Source organism: Crinia signifera, chromosome 19 (genome assembly GCF_055691185.1).
Source record: "Crinia signifera chromosome 19, ASM5569118v1, whole genome shotgun sequence".
Classification (NCBI taxonomy): Eukaryota; Metazoa; Chordata; class Amphibia; order Anura; family Myobatrachidae; genus Crinia; species Crinia signifera.
Genome location: NC_139226.1, coordinates 143774144 through 143797682, shown reverse-complemented (window position 1 = coordinate 143797682; position 23539 = coordinate 143774144). Strand labels below are relative to the sequence as shown.

The window sequence follows — 23539 nt, the reverse complement described above, 5'->3', positions numbered from 1 at the left end:
CCCCCAACATGCCGACACAGGCTGACTACTCCAGGGCAGCACACAAATGAAAGTTAGTAGGTGTTAAATAAGAAGCACATAAGTGCTATGTAGGGAGGTGAAGGTGTGATTAAAATAATACATACAATAGGGAAAAAACATAAATGTTAATAAAGTGTTAGGGTGTGCTACCCTGGAGCAGACCAGCCATACCAACAAAGGGGGAATCACACTCCCAAACCCATCCCATGCACAATAACAAATTTATGGGCCTAATAGCCCAGTGTAAGGCCACATGATAATGGCTTACAACATCTGAGAGCCAGCTTACCTGGAGATACCCCTGGCTTCTCCAATGGCACTCAGGTGTCAGCAATCCCTCCTATTGCTGACCCATCTATGCCTCTCAACTGCACAACACTTTTATTGGTAAGCTGCTCAATCAGAGGTCTGTCATTCAGGTGCCAACAGGGAGGGGTAAATCTGGTTAGGAAAAAAAACAGTTTGTATCCCTATTGCACACTGAATGAGAAATATACATATAATAAACAGATAATACAGAGATCTTGGTTGCATATATCTGCAGATATAGGGTTAAGCCCCCAGGCCGTACGTCAAGGCGTCTCTGTCACTGGGGGTCCCTAACACTGGGTATGGGTCTGGGGTGTGGGCCCCCAACATGCCGACACAGGCTGACTACTCCAGGGCAGCACACAAATGAAAGTTAGTAGGTGTTAAATAAGAAGCACATAAGTGCTATGTAGGGAGGTGAAGGTGTGATTAAAATAATACATACAATAGGGAAAAAACATAAATGTTAATAAAGTGTTAGGGTGTGCTACCCTGGAGCAGACCAGCCATACCAACAAAGGGGGAATCACACTCCCAAACCCATCCCATGCACAATAACAAATTTATGGGCCTAATAGCCCAGTGTAAGGCCACATGATAATGGCTTACAACATCTGAGAGCCAGCTTACCTGGAGATACCCCTGGCTTCTCCAATGGCACTCAGGTGTCAGCAATCCCTCCTATTGCTGACCCATCTATGCCTCTCAACTGCACAACACTTTTATTGGTAAGCTGCTCAATCAGAGGTCTGTCATTCAGGTGCCAACAGGGAGGGGTAAATCTGGTTAGGAAAAAAAACAGTTTGTATCCCTATTGCACACTGAATGAGAAATATACATATAATAAACAGATAATACAGAGATCTTGGTTGCATATATCTGCAGATATAGGGTTAAGCCCCCAGGCCGTACGTCAAGGCGTCTCTGTCACTGGGGGTCCCTAACACTGGGTATGGGTCTGGGGTGTGGGCCCCCAACATGCCGACACAGGCTGACTACTCCAGGGCAGCACACAAATGAAAGTTAGTAGGTGTTAAATAAGAAGCACATAAGTGCTATGTAGGGAGGTGAAGGTGTGATTAAAATAATACATACAATAGGGAAAAAACATAAATGTTAATAAAGTGTTAGGGTGTGCTACCCTGGAGCAGACCAGCCATACCAACAAAGGGGGAATCACACTCCCAAACCCATCCCATGCACAATAACAAATTTATGGGCCTAATAGCCCAGTGTAAGGCCACATGATAATGGCTTACAACATCTGAGAGCCAGCTTACCTGGAGATACCCCTGGCTTCTCCAATGGCACTCAGGTGTCAGCAATCCCTCCTATTGCTGACCCATCTATGCCTCTCAACTGCACAACACTTTTATTGGTAAGCTGCTCAATCAGAGGTCTGTCATTCAGGTGCCAACAGGGAGGGGTAAATCTGGTTAGGAAAAAAACAGTTTGTATCCCTATTGCACACTGAATGAGAAATATACATATAATAAACAGATAATACAGAGATCTTGGTTGCATATATCTGCAGATATAGGGTTAAGCCCCAGGCCGTACGTCAAGGCGTCTCTGTCACTGGGGGTCCCTAACACTGGGTATGGGTCTGGGGTGTGGGCCCCCAACATGCCGACACAGGCTGACTACTCCAGGGCAGCACACAAATGAAAGTTAGTAGGTGTTAAATAAGAAGCACATAAGTGCTATGTAGGGAGGTGAAGGTGTGATTAAAATAATACATACAATAGGGAAAAAACATAAATGTTAATAAAGTGTTAGGGTGTGCTACCCTGGAGCAGACCAGCCATACCAACAAAGGGGGAATCACACTCCCAAACCCATCCCATGCACAATAACAAATTTATGGGGCCTAATAGCCCAGTGTAAGGCCACATGATAATGGCTTACAACATCTGAGAGCCAGCTTACCTGGAGATACCCCTGGCTTCTCCAATGGCACTCAGGTGTCAGCAATCCCTCCTATTGCTGACCCATCTATGCCTCTCAACTGCACAACACTTTTATTGGTAAGCTGCTCAATCAGAGGTCTGTCATTCAGGTGCCAACAGGGAGGGGTAAATCTGGTTAGGAAAAAAAACAGTTTGTATCCCTATTGCACACTGAATGAGAAATATACATATAATAAACAGATAATACAGAGATCTTGGTTGCATATATCTGCAGATATAGGGTTAAGCCCCCAGGCCGTACGTCAAGGCGTCTCTGTCACTGGGGGTCCCTAACACTGGGTATGGGTCTGGGGTGTGGGCCCCCAACATGCCGACACAGGCTGACTACTCCAGGGCAGCACACAAATGAAAGTTAGTAGGTGTTAAATAAGAAGCACATAAGTGCTATGTAGGGAGGTGAAGGTGTGATTAAAATAATACATACAATAGGGAAAAAACATAAATGTTAATAAAGTGTTAGGGTGTGCTACCCTGGAGCAGACCAGCCATACCAACAAAGGGGGAATCACACTCCCAAACCCATCCCATGCACAATAACAAATTTATGGGCCTAATAGCCCAGTGTAAGGCCACATGATAATGGCTTACAACATCTGAGAGCCAGCTTACCTGGAGATACCCCTGGCTTCTCCAATGGCACTCAGGTGTCAGCAATCCCTCCTATTGCTGACCCATCTATGCCTCTCAACTGCACAACACTTTTATTGGTAAGCTGCTCAATCAGAGGTCTGTCATTCAGGTGCCAACAGGGAGGGGTAAATCTGGTTAGGAAAAAAAACAGTTTGTATCCCTATTGCACACTGAATGAGAAATATACATATAATAAACAGATAATACAGAGATCTTGGTTGCATATATCTGCAGATATAGGGTTAAGCCCCCAGGCCGTACGTCAAGGCGTCTCTGTCACTGGGGGTCCCTAACACTGGGTATGGGTCTGGGGTGTGGGCCCCCAACATGCCGACACAGGCTGACTACTCCAGGGCAGCACACAAATGAAAGTTAGTAGGTGTTAAATAAGAAGCACATAAGTGCTATGTAGGGAGGTGAAGGTGTGATTAAAATAATACATACAATAGGGAAAAAACATAAATGTTAATAAAGTGTTAGGGTGTGCTACCCTGGAGCAGACCAGCCATACCAACAAAGGGGGAATCACACTCCCAAACCCATCCCATGCACAATAACAAATTTATGGGCCTAATAGCCCAGTGTAAGGCCACATGATAATGGCTTACAACATCTGAGAGCCAGCTTACCTGGAGATACCCCTGGCTTCTCCAATGGCACTCAGGTGTCAGCAATCCCTCCTATTGCTGACCCATCTATGCCTCTCAACTGCACAACACTTTTATTGGTAAGCTGCTCAATCAGAGGTCTGTCATTCAGGTGCCAACAGGGAGGGGTAAATCTGGTTAGGAAAAAAACAGTTTGTATCCCTATTGCACACTGAATGAGAAATATACATATAATAAACAGATAATACAGAGATCTTGGTTGCATATATCTGCAGATATAGGGTTAAGCCCCCAGGCCGTACGTCAAGGCGTCTCTGTCACTGGGGGTCCCTAACACTGGGTATGGGTCTGGGGTGTGGGCCCCCAACATGCCGACACAGGCTGACTACTCCAGGGCAGCACACAAATGAAAGTTAGTAGGTGTTAAATAAGAAGCATATAAGTGCTATGTAGGGAGGTGAAGGTGTGATTAAAATAATACATACAATAGGGAAAAAACATAAATGTTAATAAAGTGTTAGGGTGTGCTACCCTGGAGCAGACCAGCCATACCAACAATGTGTATTATCTGTTTATTATATGTATATTTCTCATTCAGTGTGCAATAGGGATACAAACTGTTTTTTTTCCTAACCAGATTTACCCCTCCCTGTTGGCACCTGAATGACAGACCTCTGATTGAGCAGCTTACCAATAAAAGTGTTGTGCAGTTGAGAGGCATAGATGGGTCAGCAATAGGAGGGATTGCTGACACCTGAGTGCCATTGGAGAAGCCAGGGGTATCTCCAGGTAAGCTGGCTCTCAGATGTTGTAAGCCATTATCATGTGGCCTTACACTGGGCTATTAGGCCCATAAATTTGTTATTGTGCATGGGATGGGTTTGGGAGTGTGATTCCCCCTTTGTTGGTATGGCTGGTCTGCTCCAGGGTAGCACACCCTAACACTTTATTAACATTTATGTTTTTTCCCTATTGTATGTATTATTTTAATCACACCTTCACCTCCCTACATAGCACTTATGTGCTTCTTATTTAACACCTACTAACTTTCATTTGTGTGCTGCCCTGAGTAGTCAGCCTGTGTCGGCATGTTGGGGGCCCACACCCCAGACCCATACCCAGTGTTAGGGACCCCCAGTGACAGAGACGCCTTGACGTACGGCCTGGGGGCTTAACCCTATATCTGCAGATATATGCAACCAAGATCTCTGTATTATCTGTTTATTATATGTATATTTCTCATTCAGTGTGCAATAGGGATACAAACTGTTTTTTTTCCTAACCAGATTTACCCCTCCCTGTTGGCACCTGAATGACAGACCTCTGATTGAGCAGCTTACCAATAAAAGTGATACCAGGGGCAGCTGACGGGCGGGTGGCCGGACACGCAGCGGCACTTCAGTGGGGCAGGCCGCGGAGGTCCCGTAACGCCGTTCCTGATGACGTCATTTTGCAAAAGAGCTTCAGGAACGGCGTTCCGGGGCGTTCCGGCACAAAAATAGCCCTGCTGACCAGTGATGTGTGCTGAGCGATCTGTGCTGACCAGTGATGTGCGCTGAGCAGTGATCTGTGCTGACCAGATATGTGTGCTGAGCGATCTGTGCTGACCAGTGATGTGCGCTAGGTTATCTGTGCTGACCAGTGATGTGTGCTGAGCGATCTGTGCTGACCAGTGATGTGCGCTGAGCGATCTGTGCTGATCAGTGATGTGCGCTGAACGATCTGTGCTGACCAGTGATGTGAGCTGAACGATCTGTGCTGACCAGTGATGTGCACTGAGCGATCATTGCTGACCAGTGATGTGCGCTGAGCGATCTGTGCTGACCAGCGATGGGCACTGAGCGATCTGTGCTGACCAGTGATGTGTGCTGAGCGATCTGTGCTGACCAGTGATGTGCTCTGAGCGATCTGTGCTGACCAGTGATGTGCGCTGAGCGATCTGTGCTGACCAGTGATGTGCGCTGAGCGATCTGTGCTGACCAGGGATGTGCGCTGAGCAAACTGTGCTGACCAGTGATGTGCGCTGAGCGATCTGTGCTGACCGGTGATGTGCGCTGTGCAGTGATCTGTGCTGACCGGTGATGTGCGCTGAGCGATCTGTGCTGACCGGCGATGTGTGCTGAGCGATCTGTGCTGACCAGTGATGTGCGCTGAGCGATCTGTGCTGACCAGCGATGTGTGCTGAGCGATCTGTGCTGACCAGTGATGTGATCTGTGCTGACCAGTGATGTGCGCTGAGCGATCTGTGCTGATCAGTGATGTGTGCTGACCAGTGATGTGTGCTGAGTGATCTGTGCTGACCAGCGATGTGTGCTGAGCGATCTGTGCTGACCAGTGATGTGCGCTGTGCAGTGATCTGTGCTGACCAGTGATGTGCGCTGAGCGATCTGTGCTGATCAGTGATGTGTGCTGACCAGTGATGTGTGCTGAGTGATCTGTGCTGACCAGTGATGTGCGCTGTGCAGTGATCTGTGCTGACCAGTGATGTACGCTGAGCGATCTGTGCTGACTAGTGATGTGCGCTGAGTGATCTGTGCTGACTAGTGATGTGTGCGGAGCAGTGATCTGTGCTGAACAGCGATGTCTGCTGAGCGATCTGTGCTGACCATCGATGTGCGCTGAGCGATCTGTGCTGACCAGCGATGTGTGCTGAGCGATCTGTGCTGACCAGCGATGTGTGCTGAGCAATCTGTGCTGACCAGTGATGTGAGATGTGCAGCGATCTGTGCTGACCAGTGATGTGTGCTGATCGATCTGTCCTGACCAGTGATGTGCGCTGAGTGATCTGTGCTGACCAGTGATGTGCGCTGAGCTATCTGTGCTGACCAGTGATGTGTGCTGAGCAGTGATCTGTGCTGACCAGTGATGTGCGCTGAGCGATCTGTGCTGACCAGTTATGTGCGCTGAGCGATCTGTGCTGACCAGTGATGTGCGCTGAGTGATCTGTGCTGACTAGTGATGTGTGCGGAGCAGTGATCTGTGCTGAACAGCGATGTCTGCTGAGCGATCTGTGCTGACCATCGATGTGCGCTGAGCGATCTGTTCTGACCAGTGATGTGTGCTGAGCGATCTGTGCTGACCAGCGATGTGTGCTGAGCAATCTGTGCTGACCAGTGATGTGCGATGTGCAGCGATCTGTGCTGACCAGTGATGTGTGCTGATCGATCTGTCCTGACCAGTGATGTGCGCTGAGTGATCTGTGCTGACCAGTGATGTGCGCTGAGCTATCTGTGCTGACCAGTGATGTGTGCTGAGCAGTGATCTGTGCTGACCAGTGATGTGCGTTGAGCGATCTGTGCTGACCAGTTATGTGCGCTGAGCGATCTGTGCTGACCAGTGATGTGCGCTGTGCAGTGATCTGTGTTGACCAGTGATGTCTGCTGAGCGATCTGTCCTGACCAGTGATGTGTGCTGAGCGATCTGTGCTGACCAGCGATGTGTGCTGAGCAATCTGTGCTGACCAGTGATGTGCGCTGTGCAGCGATCTGTGCTGACCAGTGATGTGTGCTGATCGATCTGTCCTGACCAGTGATGTGCGCTGAGCGACCTGTGCTGACCAGTGATGTGTGCTGAGCAGTGATCTGTGCTGACCAGTGATGTGCGCTGAGCGATCTGTGCTGACCAGTTATGTGCGCTGAGCGATCTGTGCTGACCAGTGATGTGCGCTGTGCAGTGATCTGTGCTGACCAGTGATGTCTGCTGAGCGATCTGTCCTGACCAGTGATGTGTGCTGAGCGATCTGTGCTGACCAGCGATGTGCGCTGAGCGATCTGTGCTGACTAGGGATGTGTGCGGAGCAGTGATCTGTGCTGAACAGCGATGTCTGCTGTGCGATCTGTGCTGACCATCGATTTGCGCTGAGTGATCTGTGCTGACCAGTGATGTGTGCTGAGCGATCTGTGCTGACCAGTGATGTGTGCTGAGCGATCTGTGCTGACCAGCAATGTGTGCTGAGCGATCTGTGCTGACCAGTGATGTGTGCTGAGCGATCTGTGCTGACCAGTGATGTGTGCTGACCAGTGATGTGTGCTGAGCAGTGATCTGTGCTGACCAGTGATGTGTGCTGAGCAGTGATCTGTGCTGAACAGCGATGTCTGCTGAGCGATCTGTGCTGACCATCGATGTCTGCTGAGTGATCTGTGCTGACCAGTGATGTGCGTTGAGCGATCTGTGCTGACCAGTGATGTGCGCTGAGCAGTGATCTGTGCTGACCAGTGATGTGCGCTGAGCAGTGATCTGTGCTGACCAGTGATGTGCGCTGAGCGATCTGTGCTGACCAGTGATGTGCGCTGAGCGCTCTGTGCTGACCAGTGATGGGCGCTGAGCGATCTATGCTGACCAGTGATGTGCGCTGAGCAGTGATCTGTGCTGACCAGTGATGTGCGCTGAGCGATCTATGCTGACCAGTGATGTGCGCTGAGCGACCTGTGCTGACCATCGATGTCTGCTGAGCGATCTTTGCTGACCATCGATGTCTGCTGAGCGATCTTTGCTGACCAGTGAGGTGCGCTGAGCAGTGATCTGTGCTGACCAGTGATGTGCGCTGAGCAATCTGTGCTGACCAGTGATGTGCGCTGTGCAGTGATCTGTGCTGACCAGTGATGTGCGCTGTGCAGTGATCTGTGCTGACCAGTGATGTGTGCTTTGCGATCTGTGCTGACCAGCGATGTGTGCTGAGCGATCTGTGCTGACCAGTGATCTGTGCTGACCAGTGATGTGTGCTGAGCGATCTGTGCTGACCAGTGATGTGTGTTGAGCGCGGGGCCGGCAACAGAAATCTTGGGGCCCTGTACACTGATATTTTTGCCCCCCCCCCCCCCCCCCTGACGTAATCCAAAACCCACACAACTCTCTTCTGCATGTACTAATAAATGTATTGATGTAGTGATATGGGTGACGCAGGTGTGTAGGGATATGGGTGACGCAGGTATGTAGTGATATGGGTGACGCAGGTGTGTAGTGATATGGATGCCGCAGGTGTGTAGTGATATGGGTGACGCAGGTGTGTAGTGATATGGGTGCTGCAGGTATGTAGTGATATGGGTGACGCAGGTGTGTAGTGATATGGGTGACGCAGGTGTGTAGTGATATGGGTGACGCAGGTGTGTAGTGATATGGATGACGCAGGTGTGTAGTGATATGGATGACGCAGGTGTGTAGTGATATGGGTGACGCAGGTGTGTAGTTATATGGGTGACGCAGGTATGTAGTGATATGGGTGACGTAGGTATGTAGTGATATGGGTGACGCAGGTGTGTAGTGATATGGGTGACGCAGGTGTGTAGTGATGTGGGTGACGCAGGTGTGTAGTGATATGGATGACACAGGTATGTAGTGATATGGATGACGCAGGTGTGTAGTGATATGGATGACGCAGGTGTGTAGTGATATGGGTGACGCAGGTATGTAGTGATATGGGTGACGCAGGTATGTAGTGATATGGGTGACGCAGGTGTGTAGTGATATGGGTGACGCAGGTGTGTAGTGATATGGGTGACGCAGGTATGTAGTGATATGGGTGATGCAGGTGTGTAGTGATATGGGTGACGCAGGTGTGTAGTGATATGGGTGACGCAGGTGTGTAGTGATATGGGTGACGCAGGTGTGTAGTGATATGGATGACGCAGGTGTGTAGTGATATGGGTGACGCAGGTGTGTAGTGATATGGATGACGCAGGTATATAGTGATATGTGTGATGCAGGTGTGTAGTGATATGGGTGACGCAGGTGTGTAGTGATATGTGTGACGCAGGTGTGTAGTGATATGGATGGCGCAGGTATGTAGTGATATGGATGGCGCAGGTGTGTAGTGATATGGATGACGCAGGTATATAGTGATATGTGTGATGCAGGTGTGTAGTGATATGGGTGACGCAGGTATGTAGTGATATGGATGGCGCAGGTATGTAGTGATATGGATGGCGCAGGTGTGTAGTGATATGGATGACGCAGGTATATAGTGATATGTGTGATGCAGGTGTGTAGTGATATGGGTGACGCAGGTATGTAGTGATATGGATGGCGCAGGTATGTAGTGATATGGATGGCGCAGGTGTGTAGTGATATGGATGACGCAGGTGTGTAGTGATATGTGTGACGCAGGTGTGTAGTGATATGGGTGATGCAGGTACGTAGTGATATGGGTGACGCAGGTGTGTAGTGATGTGGGTGACGCAGGTGTGTAGTGATGTGGGTGACGCAGGTGTGTAGTGATATGGGTGACGCAGGTGTGTAGTGATATGGGTGACACAGGTGTGTAGTGATATGGGTGACGCAGGTGTGTAGTGATATGGGTGACGCAGGTGTGTAGTGATATGGGTGACGCAGGTGTGTAGTGATATGTGTGACACAGGTGTGTAGTGATATGTGTGACGCAGGTGTGTAGGGATATGTGTGACGCAGGTGTGTAGTGATATGGGTGACGCAGGTGTGTAGTGATATGGGTGACGCGGGTGTGTAGTGATATTGGTGACGCGGGTGTGTAGTGGTATGAGTGACGCAGGTATGTAGTGATATGGATGACGCAGGTGTGTAGTGATATGGGTGACGCAGGTGTGTAGTGATATGTGTGACGCAGGTGTGTAGTGATATGGGTGACGCAGGTGTGTAGTGATATGTGTGACTCAGGTGTGTAGTGATATGGGTGATGCAGGTATGTAGTGATATGGGTGATGCAGGTATGTAGTGATATGGGTGACGCAGGTGTGTAGTGATATGGGTGACGCAGGTGTGTAGTGATATGGGTGACGCAGGTATGTAGTGATATGGATGATGCAGGTGTGTAGTGATATGGGGTGACGCAGGTGTGTAGTGATATGGATGCCGCAGGTGTGTAGTGATATGGGTGACGCAGGTGTGTAGTGATATGTGTGACGCAGGTGTGTAGTGATATGGATGACGCAGGTGTGTAGTGATATGGATGACGCAGGTGTGTAGTGATATGGGTGACGCAGGTATGTAGTGATATGGGTGACGCAGGTGTGTAGTGATATGGGTGACGCAGGTGTGTAGTGATATGGGTGACGCAGGTGTGTAGTGATACGGATGACGCAGGTATGTAGTGATATGGATGACGCAGGTATGTAGTGATATGGGTGACGCAGGTGTGTAGTGATATGGGTGACGCAGGTGTGTAGTGATATGGGTGACGCAGGTATGTAGTGATATGGGTGACGCAGGTGTGTAGTGATATGGGTGACGCAGGTGTGTAGTGATATGGGTGACGCAGGTGTGTAGTGATATGGGTGACACAGGTGTGTAGTGATATGGGTGACGCAGGTGTGTAGTGATATGGGTGACGCAGGTATGTAGTGATATGGATGACGCAGGTGTGTAGTGATATGGGTGACGCAGGTATGTAGTGATATGGGTGACGCAGGTGTGTAGTTATATGGGTGACGCAGGTGTGTAGTGATATGGGTGACGCAGGTATGTAGTGATATGGGTGACGCAGGTGTGTAGTGATATGGATGACGCAGGTGTGTAGTGATATGGGTGACGCAGGTGTGTAGTGATATGGGTGACGCAGGTGTGTAGTGATATGGGTGACGCAGTTGTGTAGAGATATGGGTGACTCAGGTGTTTAGTGATATGGGTGACGCAGGTATGTAGTGATATGGGGTGACGCAGGTGTGTAGTGATATGTGTGACGCAGGTGTGTAGTGATATGGATGACGCAGGTATGTAGTGATATGGATGACGCAGGTATGTAGTGATATGGGTGACGCAGGTATGTAGTGATATGGGTGACGCAGGTGTGTAGTGATATGGGTGACGCAGGTATGTAGTGATATGGGTGACGCAGGTATGTAGTGATATGGGTGACGCAGGTGTGTAGTGATATGGATGACGCAGGTGTGTAGTGATATGGGTGACGCAGGTGTGTAGTGATATGGGTGACGCAGGTGTGTAGTGATATGGGTGACGCAGGTGTGTAGTGATATGGGGTGACGCAGGTGTGTAGTGATATGGGTGACGCAGGTGTGTAGTGATATGGGTGACGCAGGTGTGTAGTGATATGGATGACGCAGGTGTGTAGTGATATGGATGACGCAGGTGTGTAGTGATATGGGTGACGCAGGTGTGTAGTGATATGTGTGACGCAGGTGTGTAGTGATATGGGTGACGCAGGTGTGTAGTGATATGGGTGACGCAGGTGTGTAGTGATATGGGTGACGCAGGTGTGTAGTGATATGGGTGACACAGGTGTGTAGTGGTATGAGTGATGCAGGTGTGTAAGTGAGACGCATTGTGGTAGTGGTCTTCTACTGTATGTGTTGGCTAGGGAATGACATAACAGTCCAAGGATGAAGGCTGCTAATTAAGCCATTCTAGATATACAGCATTTAGTGAGTTATAACACACGCTGATGTATGGTGTAAAAAGAAAGTTTGGGTAACAGTAGTTGACATGACAAAGTGGCTAATTCTGTGGGGAAATGCATGCAACAAGATAGATATATATATATATATATATATATATATATATATATATATATATATATATTAGTAGCATACCCCAAAACCAACCTGTGTGGTTGTGTTCTTTATGGGCTGCTCCCTCCACGGCACAGCGGGCATGTGGGCAGGTTGGAGACACAGAGCTGCAGGCTTGACACAGCAGGGGCGAGTTGGAGGCTCGGTGCGGTGGTGCTGCTGGAGGCTTTGTGGAGTTTGTGCAGCTGCGTGCGGGCAGGAGGCTCGGTGTGCGGCAGGCAGGAGGCTTGGGGGCAGACATGGCTGTCGCTCTGCAGTGTGACCTTAGATGTCACACTGCGCACAGCTGGGGGTGGGGACTGCTGCGGCGGATGGTCTACTCTGTGACACTATTCTCTGCAGTCGGAGAGACCCTGCGGGACGGGGGCGACACGCACTGACTGCAGTGCACAGCTTACAGACGGGCCCCGGCCTCGGCCAGGCTCTGGGGCCCTTTAAATCGTCGGGGCCCGTCACACATGTCCCCTTTGACCCCCGCTGTCGCCGGCCCTGGATGAGCGATCTGTGCTGACCAGCCATGTGTGCTGAGCGATCTGTGCTGACCAGCCATGTGTGCTGAGCGATCTGTGCTGACCAGCCATGTGTGCTGAGTGATCTGTGCTGACCAGCGATGTGTGCCAACATGACCCCTGCACTCTGCCCGATATTCTCTACACACGAGGCTGCTCTGCACTATGCTTCCCACCAGACCCGCCAACATGACCCCTGCACTCTTCCCGATATTCTCTACACCCGAGGCTGCTCTGCACTATGCTTCCCACCAGACCCACCAACATGACCCCTGCACTCTGCCCGATATTCTCTACACTTGAGGCTGCTCTGCACTATGCTTCCCACCAAACCCCCCAACATGACCCCTACACTCTGCCTGATATTCTCTACACCCGAGGCTGCTCTGCACTATGCTTCCCACCAGACCCGCCAACATGACCCCTGTACTCTGCCCGATATTCTCTACACCCGAGGCTGCTCTGCACTATGCTTCCCACCAGACCCGCCAACATGACCCCTGCACTCTGCCCGATATTCTCTACACCTGAGGCTGCTCTGCACTATACTTCCCACCAGACCCGCCAACATGACCCCTGCACTCTGCCCGATATTCTCTACACACGAGGCTGCTCTGCACTATGCTTCCCACCAGACCCGCCAACATGACCCCTGCACTCTGCCCGATATTCTCTACACCTCAGGCTGCTCTGCACTATACCTCCCACCAGACCCACCAACATGACCCCTGCACTCTGTCTGATATTCTCTACACCTGAGGCTGCTCTGCACTATGCTTCCCACCAGACCCGCCAACATGACCCCTGCACTCTGTCTGATATTCTCTACACCCGAGGCTGCTCTGCACTATGCTTCCCACCAGACCCGCCAACATGACCCCTGTACTCTTTCCGATATTCTCTACACCTGAGGCTGCTCTGCACTATGCTTCCCACCAGACCCACCAACATGACCCCTGCACTCTGTCTGATATTCTCTACACCTGAGGCTGCTCTGCACTATGCTTCCCACCAGACCCGCCAACATGACCCCTGTACTCTGTCTGATATTCTCTACACCTGAGGCTGCTCTGCACCATGCTTCCCACCAGACCATACAACATGACCCCTGCACTCTGCCCGATATTCTCTACACCTGAGGCTGCTCTGCACTATGCTTCCCACCAGACCCGCCAACATGACCCCTGCACTCTGTCTGATATTCTCTACACCTGAGGCTGCTCTGCACCATGCTTCCCACCAGACCATACAACATGACCCCTGCACTCTGCCCGATATTCTCTACACCTGAGGCTGCTCTGCACTATACTTCCCACCAGACCCGCCAACATGACCCCTGCACTCTGTCTGATATTCCCTACACCCGAGGCTGCTCTGCACTATGCTTCCCACCAGACCCGCCAACATGACCCCTGTACTCTACCCGATATTCTCTACACCCGAGGCTGCTCTGCACTATGCTTCCCACCAGACCCGCCAACATGACCCCTGCACTCTGCCTGATATTCTCTACACCCGAGGCTGCTCTGCACTATGCTTCCCACCAGACCCGCCAACATGACCCCTGTACTCTACCCGATATTCTCTACACCCGAGGCTGCTCTGCACTATACTTCCCACCAGACCCGCCAACATGACCCCTGCACTCTGCCCGATATTCTCTACACCCGAGGCTGCTTTGCACTATGCTTCCCACCAGACCCGCCAACATGACCCCTGCACTCTGCCCGATATTACTGTATCTACACATGAGGCTGCTCTGCACTATGCTTCCCACCAGACCCGCCAACATGACCCCTGCACTCTGCCCGATATTCTCTACATCCGAGGCTGCTCTGCACTATGCTTCCCACCAGACCCGCCAACATGACCCCTGTACTCTGCCCGATATTCTCTGCACCTGAGGCTGCTCTGTACTATACTTCCCACCAGACCCGCCAACATGACCCCTGTACTCTGCCTGATATTCTCTACACCCGAGGCTGCTCTGCACTATGCTTCCCACCAGACCCGCCAACATGACCCCTGCACTCTGCCTGATATTCTCTACACCTGAGGCTGCTCTGCACTATGCTTCCCACCAGACCCGCCAACATGACCCCTGCACTCTGCCCGATATTCTCTGCACCTGAGGCTGCTCTGCACTATGCTTCCCACCAGACCCGCCAACATGACCCCTGTACTCTGTCTGATATTCTCTACACCTGAGGCTGCTCTGCACCATGCTTCCCACCAGACCATACAACATGACCCCTGCACTCTGCCCGATATTCTCTACACCTGAGGCTGCTCTGCACTATGCTTCCCACCAGACCCGCCAACATGACCCCTGCACTCTGTCTGATATTCTCTACACCTGAGGCTGCTCTGCACCATGCTTCCCACCAGACCATACAACATGACCCCTGCACTCTGCCCGATATTCTCTACACCTGAGGCTGCTCTGCACTATGCCTCCCACCAGACCCGCCAACATGACCCCTGCACTCTGCCCGATATTCTCTACACCTGAGGCTGCTCTGCACTATGCTTCCCACCAGACCCGCCAACATGACCCCTGCACTCTGTCTGATATTCTCTACACCTGAGGCTGCTCTGCACCATGCTTCCCACCAGACCATACAACATGACCCCTGCACTCTGCCCGATATTCTCTACACCTGAGGCTGCTCTGCACTATGCCTCCCACCAGACCCGCCAACATGACCCCTGCACTCTGCCCGATATTCTCTACACCCGAGGCTGCTCTGCACTATGCCTCCCACCAGACCCGCCAACATGACCCCTGCACTCTGCCTGATATTCTCTACACCCGAGGCTGCTCTGCACTTTGCTTCCCACCAGACCCGCCAACATGACCCCTGCACTCTGCCTGATATTCTCTACACCTGAGGCTGCTCTGCACTATGCTTCCCACCAGACCCGCCAACATGACCCCTGCACTCTGTCTGATATTCTCTACACCTGAGGCTGCTCTGCACCATGCTTCCCACCAGACCATACAACATGACCCCTGCACTCTGCCCGATATTCTCTACACCTGAGGCTGCTCTGCACTATGCCTCCCACCAGACCCGCCAACATGACCCCTGCACTCTGCCCGATATTCTCTACACCTGAGGCTGCTCTGCACTATGCTTCCCACCAGACCCGCCAACATGACCCCTGCACTCTGTCTGATATTCTCTACACCTGAGGCTGCTCTGCACCATGCTTCCCACCAGACCATACAACATGACCCCTGCACTCTGCCCGATATTCTCTACACCTGAGGCTGCTCTGCACTATGCTTCCCACCAGACCCGCCAACATGACCCCTGCACTCTGTCTGATATTCTCTACACCTGAGGCTGCTCTGCACCATGCTTCCCACCAGACCATACAACATGACCCCTGCACTCTGCCCGATATTCTCTACACCTGAGGCTGCTCTGCACTATGCCTCCCACCAGACCCGCCAACATGACCCCTGCACTCTGCCCGATATTCTCTACACCTGAGGCTGCTCTGCACTATGCTTCCCACCAGACCCGCCAACATGACCCCTGCACTCTGTCTGATATTCTCTACACCTGAGGCTGCTCTGCACCATGCTTCCCACCAGACCATACAACATGACCCCTGCACTCTGCCCGATATTCTCTACACCTGAGGCTGCTCTGCACTATGCCTCCCACCAGACCCGCCAACATGACCCCTGCACTCTGCCCGATATTCTCTGCACCTGAGGCTGCTCTGCACTATGCTTCCCACCAGACCCGCCAACATGACCCCTGCACTCTGCCTGATATTCTCTACACCCGAGGCTGCTCTGCACTATGCTTCCCACCAGACCCGCCAACATGACCCCTGTACTCTGTCTGATATTCTCTACACCTGAGGCTGCTCTGCACCATGCTTCCCACCAGACCATACAACATGACCCCTGCACTCTGCCCGATATTCTCTACACCTGAGGCTGCTCTGCACTATGCCTCCCACCAGACCCGCCAACATGACCCCTGCACTCTGCCCGATATTCTCTACACCCGAGGCTGCTCTGCACTATGCCTCCCACCAGACCCGCCAACATGACCCCTGCACTCTGCCTGATATTCTCTACACCCGAGGCTGCTCTGCACTTTGCTTCCCACCAAACCCGCCAACATGACCCCTTTCACCAGGTTTAGGGGGGGATGCTCTTAAATCCGCGCCCCCTTACAGACAGGCAGGGGGTCCAGGCAGCGGTCTGGGCGGTCAGCGACAGGGTCCCTGCCACAGATGGGAAGTCAGCGGCGGGGACCCTGCAGGGGATGGGAACTAGTAGCTAATACCGCTACTAGTTCCCATCTGCTGCCAGGACCCCACTGCTAACTTCCCATACACTGCAGGGACCACAGCGCTCACTGCTCAGACCGCTGCAGGGACCCCCAGTGCTGCCCAGGTACCAACCTCCCTGGAGGGGGGATGTGTCTGCGTTGTGTGTGTGTGTGTGTGTGGGGGGGAATGTGTGCGCGGGGAATGTGTGCACGGGGGGGGGGTGTCTGTGGGAGCCCCCACAATTTTGTTGTTCAGGGCCCCCACAGACCTTAAACCGCCCCTGGTGTGCTATATTATTATTACACACCCTTATGTTATATAACAGTCACTGGGAGGGAGATTGGCTGCATACATCCTGTACCAGGTGAAGCCGGTAATATTGAAGTACCTGGACTGTCCTGGCATAAGTCACCTCTATAATGCAGCATCAATAATACACTAACCTACTCATATGCAGCAAGGCCAGACCATACATTGACTTTGGAAATACAGTATCAGAGCAATAAATAAAATGACTTCCCCCATGTTTCTCGGTTCCTTTTATAGAACTGGCGCTCACTAAGCAATTCCTGAGACAGCTATTACCTATGAGTCAGGTTCTCTAATTTACTACAAACTATTATTAATCTCTTCAATATACAGAATGAAGAGTCTATGGGCAAAATTTACTAAGAATACAAATACGGGTTGTCTTATTCGCATTTTGAATACAAATTTTATCGAAGGAGTATTTCATTTACAAATTCGTATTCCGGAGCATAATTTACAAAGGTGTCATATTTTTAAGATTCGGATTTATCGATGTCGTATGGAGCTGTATTCATATAAGTAATCTTCATACTTGGCAAAAAAAATAAAACGAGTACCCGGTACCATGGCGAACAGCGAGAAGTTTTGGAAACTGGGCTCCTGATCAGCACTGGTGCTCCCCAGGGGTGTGTCCTTTCCCCCCTGCTCTTCTCCCTCTACACTAATGACTGCATCTCGAGTGACCAGTCAGTAAAAATCATAACATTTGCTGATGACACCACCATCATCGGCCTGATCATGGAGGCAGATGAGTCTGCATACAGAGGGGAAGGGGACAGACTTTCACAGTGGTGCGGCAGAAACAACCTGGACCTAAACCCCATCAAAACAGTTGAGATGATAGTAGACTTCAGGAGAAAACCAAATGTCAAGGTCCCACTGGTAATTTCCAACAGAGTGGTGTCATGGGTAGAGACCTTCAAATTCCTTGGGACAAAAATCTCGGTACTTATGTAATATCTGGGCTCCCGTTTTTCTTATGAGACCGCGTCCCCTAGCGGGGCTCACTGCGCTCACCACGCTTCGGGCACGGTGGCGCTCGCCACACTATATAAAATCAACTCCATGCGTAGTTGGATAGTAGGGGTATGAAAAAATGGGGTGCATTTAACATGGGAGCCCAGATAATACATAAGTACCAAAATCTCTTGCAACCTCAGATCGGAGTCCAACATAACTTCCATGGTCAGCGGCTGTTCTTCCTGAGGCAACTGAAAAAATTCAACATTCCGCAGGAGCTGCTGCGTCTTTTACACTGCTATCGTGGAGTCCGTTCTATGCTCCTCTATTACACTCTGGTATGGAGGGGCCAATGTATCTGACAAAGGGCCTTATTCTGATCGTAGCGGCCAAACGTGCGTACGTTCGCTATTAACGTACGCTCTCCGTACGCGGCCGTTGGAGTTAAGTCCACCCACAAGTCAGCCGCATACGTACGGCCAGAAACAACGTCAAAGGGGAGTGGCGTACAATTGAGCGTACGCCAACGTACACGGACGGGCCAGCCCTTACACTCCGACAACTGGCGTACAACTGAGCGTACGCCACCGTTTACGGACGTCTCTTGTCCGTCTTCCCGCCGACTTCTTACGGAAATCTGAGCGTACGCCAGCTTGCACGGACGGCTCGCTATTGTTTTCAATGGAAAACTCAGCTTATGTCACCGCTCGTGAGAGTGAGCGTACGTCCGTGTACGCTGGCATACCCTTCACATATATGGACCTGCAAATCTTGCCTTTCAACTAGAATTATGAAAATTAATTAATTGATTGAATTAATTAATGTGCAAAATAGTGGGCATGGGCTTAAAACATTTCTGAAACATCCTTTGTAGGTATTAGATGTGGTTTATGTTATTGTATCATAAATACCAAACCTATGTTTGTATTAGAGTGAACACGTTGACACATGTCGACTTGTGTAGATTGAGTGTGCTACTGTGTAAAGTCTATGAAAGCACGTAGTGAATGTGTCTAACTGTTTAACAAATACCTACCTTAGCATATATAAGCAGGTCTTAAAAACATTCTTACCTTAAATTAAACAAACCTTTAAATGTAGAGAAGTATAGAAAGATAAGCTTCCAATGTGTTTGAGTGCTGTGTGTGTGGCTTGCAGGCAGTGAAATAATGGTTTGGACTTAATAGACTGCAGCATTGGTTATTACATAGAAACATAGAAACATAGAATTTGACGGCAGATAAGAACCATTTGGCCCATCTAGTCTGCCCCTTTTTTACCCTTCAGGTAAACTCAACCCTTTTTAATCCTTATTTCTTTGTAAGGATATTCATATGCCTATCCCAAGCATGTTTAAATTGTTCTACTGTCTTAGCCTCTACCACCTCTGATGGGAGGCTATTCCACTTATCCACTACCCTTTCTGTGAAGTAATTCTTTCTAACATTTCCCCTGAACCTACCTCCCTCCAGTTTCAGTGCATGTCCTCGTGTTTTATTACTTGTTTTCCTTTGAAGAAAATTTCCCACCTGTACTATGTTAAAACCCTTGATATATTTGAAGATTTCTATCATGTCCCCCCTTTCCCTTCTCTGCTCCAAACTATACATGTTAAGATCTTTTAGTCTATCCAGGTAAGTTTTGTGATGTAGGCCATGAACCATTTTAGTTGCCCTTCTTTGTACACTCTCCAATGTATTTATATCCTTCTGAAGATATGGCCTCCAGAACTGGACACAGTATTCCAGATGAGGTCGTACCAATGACCTATAAAGTGGCATTATTACGTCTTTTTTTCTGCTACTGATTCCTCTCCCTATGCAACCAAGCATCTGACTAGCCTTCCTCATTGCTTTGTTACATTGCCTCCCTGCCTTTAAGTCACTTGAAATAGTGACTCCTAGATCTCTTTCCTCCTCAGTAATTTCCATTATAGTACCCTTGATACTATATTGAGCCTTTGGGTTTTTGAGTCCCAAGTGCATAATTTTGCATTTTTTAGCATTAAACTGTAGTTGCCATTCTCTTGACCAATTCTCAAGTTTACTTAGATCATCAGTCATTTGATTTACCCCTCCTGGTGTGTCTACTCTGTTGCATATCTTTGTATCATCTGCAAAAAGGCATACTTTCCCTTCAATACCATTTGAAATGTCACTAACAAAGATATTAAAGAGCACTGGTCCAAGTACAGATCCCTGGGGTACTCCACTGGTAACATGTCCCTCCATAGAATGCACTCCATTTACGACAACTGTCTGTTTCCTATCCTGCAACCAGGTTCTTATCCATTTAATTGTTTTATAATCCAATCCCACACTTTCAAGTTTATTTAGCAGCCTGCGATGTGGGACAGTGCCAAATGCCTTACTAAAGTCTAGATATGCCACATCTACAGCCCCCCCTTCATCTAGTATTTTGGTCACGGAGTCAAAAAAGTCAATGAGACTTGTTTGGCATGATCTCCCTGCAGTAAAACCATGCTGTTTTGGATCCTGTAAGTTGTTTAATTTAAGATATTCCACTATTCTTTCTTTTAATAGTGTTTCCATTATTTTCCCTACTACTGATGTAAGGCTCACTGGTCTGTAGTTACTTGCTTCTTCTTTGCTTCCGCTTTTGTGCAGTGGAACTACATTTGCTTTTCTCCAGTCCTCTGGAACTGCACCTGTATCTAGTGACTGATTGAATAAATCTGTTAATGGCGCTACCAACACATCTTTTAGTTCTTTTAGTATCCTTGGATGCACTCCGTCTGGCCCCATTGATTTATCCACTTTCAGTCTTGAAAGTTGTGTTAGGACTTTCTCCCTAGTAAATGTACCTCCATCTACCTTATTTTTATGAATGTCCTTGCAACTTAACTGTGGTCCCTTCCCTTCTCCTTCTATAGTGAATACAGAGCAAAAGTAATTATTTAGATGATCTGCAATTGCCTTGTCTCCCTCCACCAAATTCTCAGTGTCTGTCCGCAGTCTTATTATTCCTCCATTTGATTTTCTCCTTTCATTTATATACTTAAAAAAAGTTTTGTTTCCTTTATCTACCGACTGAGCCATTTTCTCCTCAGCTTGTGCCTTGGCACGCCTGATCACTTTCTTAGCCTCTTTGCGTCTTGCAAGATACACTTCTTTGTCATTATTATTTTGAGTCTGCTTGTATGTCCTAAAGGCCATCTTTTTTGCTTTTACACTAGTTGATACCTCTTTTGTAAACCACACTGGCTTCCTTTTCCTGGTACTTTTCTTAACCCTTTTGATACAAAGGTCCGTTGCCTTTAGTATTGCACTTTTTAATTTTCTCCACCTCTCCTGCACTCCTTTCAAGTTCGTCCAATCCGCTAATGAGTCGCTTAAACATCTCCCCATTTTTGCAAAGTCAGCCTTCCTAAAATCCAACAGTGTGTGACTGGAGTTGGACCCTGCCTTGATACTAAACCATACTGCTTGATGATCACTGGATCCCAGGTTCTCACCCACATATATGTCTGATATCCTGTCACCATTTGTGAGTATTAAATCTAATATTGAGTCTTTGCGAGTAGGCTCCCTCACCAATTGCTTGAGAGAGGCTCCCTGTAGGGAATTTAGAAATTTGCCACTTGTAGATGATCTTGCAAAAGACTCCTCCCAATTCACATCAGGTAGATTAAAGTCTCCCATGATTATGACTTCTCCCTTTAAAGCCATTTTAGTGACATCAAGCAATAGGCTCCTGTCCAAATCCTGCCCCTGGCCTGGTGGCCTATAGATGACCCCAGTAAGAATAATGTCCTTCTCCCCATTTCTATGGTCACCCAAAGGGCCTCAGTTTTTTCTTCAATGTTTTGTATTAAAGTAGCATTTATGCTTTTCTTTACATACATTGCTACCCCTCTCCCGATTCTTCCCATTCTGTCCTTCCTAAATAAATTGTATCCTGGTATAGCTACGTCCCAGCCATGGTTCTCATTCCACCATGTCTCTGTGATAGCCACAATGTCTAGGTCATCCCTTGTCATTATTGCATTCAGGTGTATGTGTTTGAGTAGTAATCAGCGTAAATTAGCAAACCAGGCGCACGCTGGCATGCGGTATCTGTAGGGGTGGTTTGAGATGGCGGTTGGCGGCCGCCTGTTTTGTGTCCGAAATGAACGGTGCCTTAGTCGATCGTGCGGTAGTAGCACCGCTCATTTTTGGTGCACACCCCCCGTGTACGCCCATATTTACGCCCATTTTCCCTCATTATTTCGGCCGCTCCCCTCTTCACGCCCCTATGCCGCCCCCAATGCCCGTACACTCGCGTATAGGTTTTTTCGCACGTAGAGATCCGTCCGTAAGCGTTGTGGGAGAGTTCGCGCCTGCGCATTAGCGAATGTACGCATGCGCAGATCATAAAAAATCCCGGGACGTACGCGTACGGCCCGGCCGCTCCAACCAGAATAAGGCCCAAAGAGTGGTGAGGACAGCAGAGAGGATTATTGGGACGGACCTCCCATCAGGTAGACGCTTCAGGTCCATTCCTGCCAAGTCATCTAGAACCGCAAAAAGCTTCTTCCCGACAGCTATTCAGCTACTGAACAATGTACTGTAAGATACTAAGATACTGCTAATCTAAAGGTGCCCATACACGTACTGATTACCCGGTACTTTTTGTGCTAAAATAGCATCGTTGTGCGTGCCTTGTGCATGGGATGCAATGCTATTTTAGCACAAAAAGTACCGGGTTATTGGTACATGTATGGGCACCTTTACACCTGACTGCTCTGTCTGACCGTGCCAATCATAACATGTGAATGTCATTTGTATGCGCAACTGATGCAATGTATGTATGTCCTGTCATCCCTCTTGTACCATGCTTGAAGCTGCACTGTATCCACAGTATACAAGAGTATACATGGCCAATAAAGTGATTCTGATTGGCCGCTAGGCGGCCAATAGCGTCATTTGGAATAAGAAGCGCTGAATGTAAACAATGCTTCTCGCTGTTCGCGATGGTACTGGGTGCCCTTTTCTTTGCCCTGGTTCCCTTTAAATTGATCTCAGTTTGTATTTTGCTGTATGATTGTTGATATCAGACATGACCAGCGGCTCAGTGGTCAGTATGACAAGTTATACTCAGAATACAGATTCTTACCTCTCATGGGAAGCAATGACAGCAGTACATAGACAGCCACGGTCACACACATGAGTCCTGGGAGGATAACTGTACAGTACGTCTCCCTCAGTGCTTCTTCTGCAGACAGTGACGACACTCACTTCATGTGAGTGCTATAGGGGTTTACGGAAGTGTCTGACCACATACAGCAACGTGTCAGAGACAGTACAGCTACAGTATTTCCACTGTGATTCAGTAACAGAGGGGTGTAACTGCGCCAAGACCTGGCATGACCGCTAAATAATCTGCCCACCCTACACTAATCACACAGCACACTCTGCCCACCGTACACA

The 23539-nt window shown here is 49.3% G+C and overlaps 1 protein-coding gene across 2 annotated transcripts in view; it reads right to left on the bottom strand.

Moving 5' to 3' along the window:
• Window positions 1–23324, bottom strand: part of CRTAM (cytotoxic and regulatory T cell molecule) — a 67379-nt gene extending 44055 nt beyond the window's left edge. Inside the window, exon 1 of one of the 2 annotated variants that reach the window (XM_083163580.1) lies at window positions 23226–23324. In XM_083163580.1, the coding sequence (XP_083019706.1) occupies window positions 23226–23277 (52 nt within the window). In that variant the 5' untranslated portion in view covers window positions 23278–23324. The remainder of the gene's footprint in view (window positions 1–23225) is intronic. The other variant, XM_083163579.1, reaches the window with a different exon arrangement.
• Between the last annotated feature and the right edge of the window lie 215 nt (window positions 23325–23539).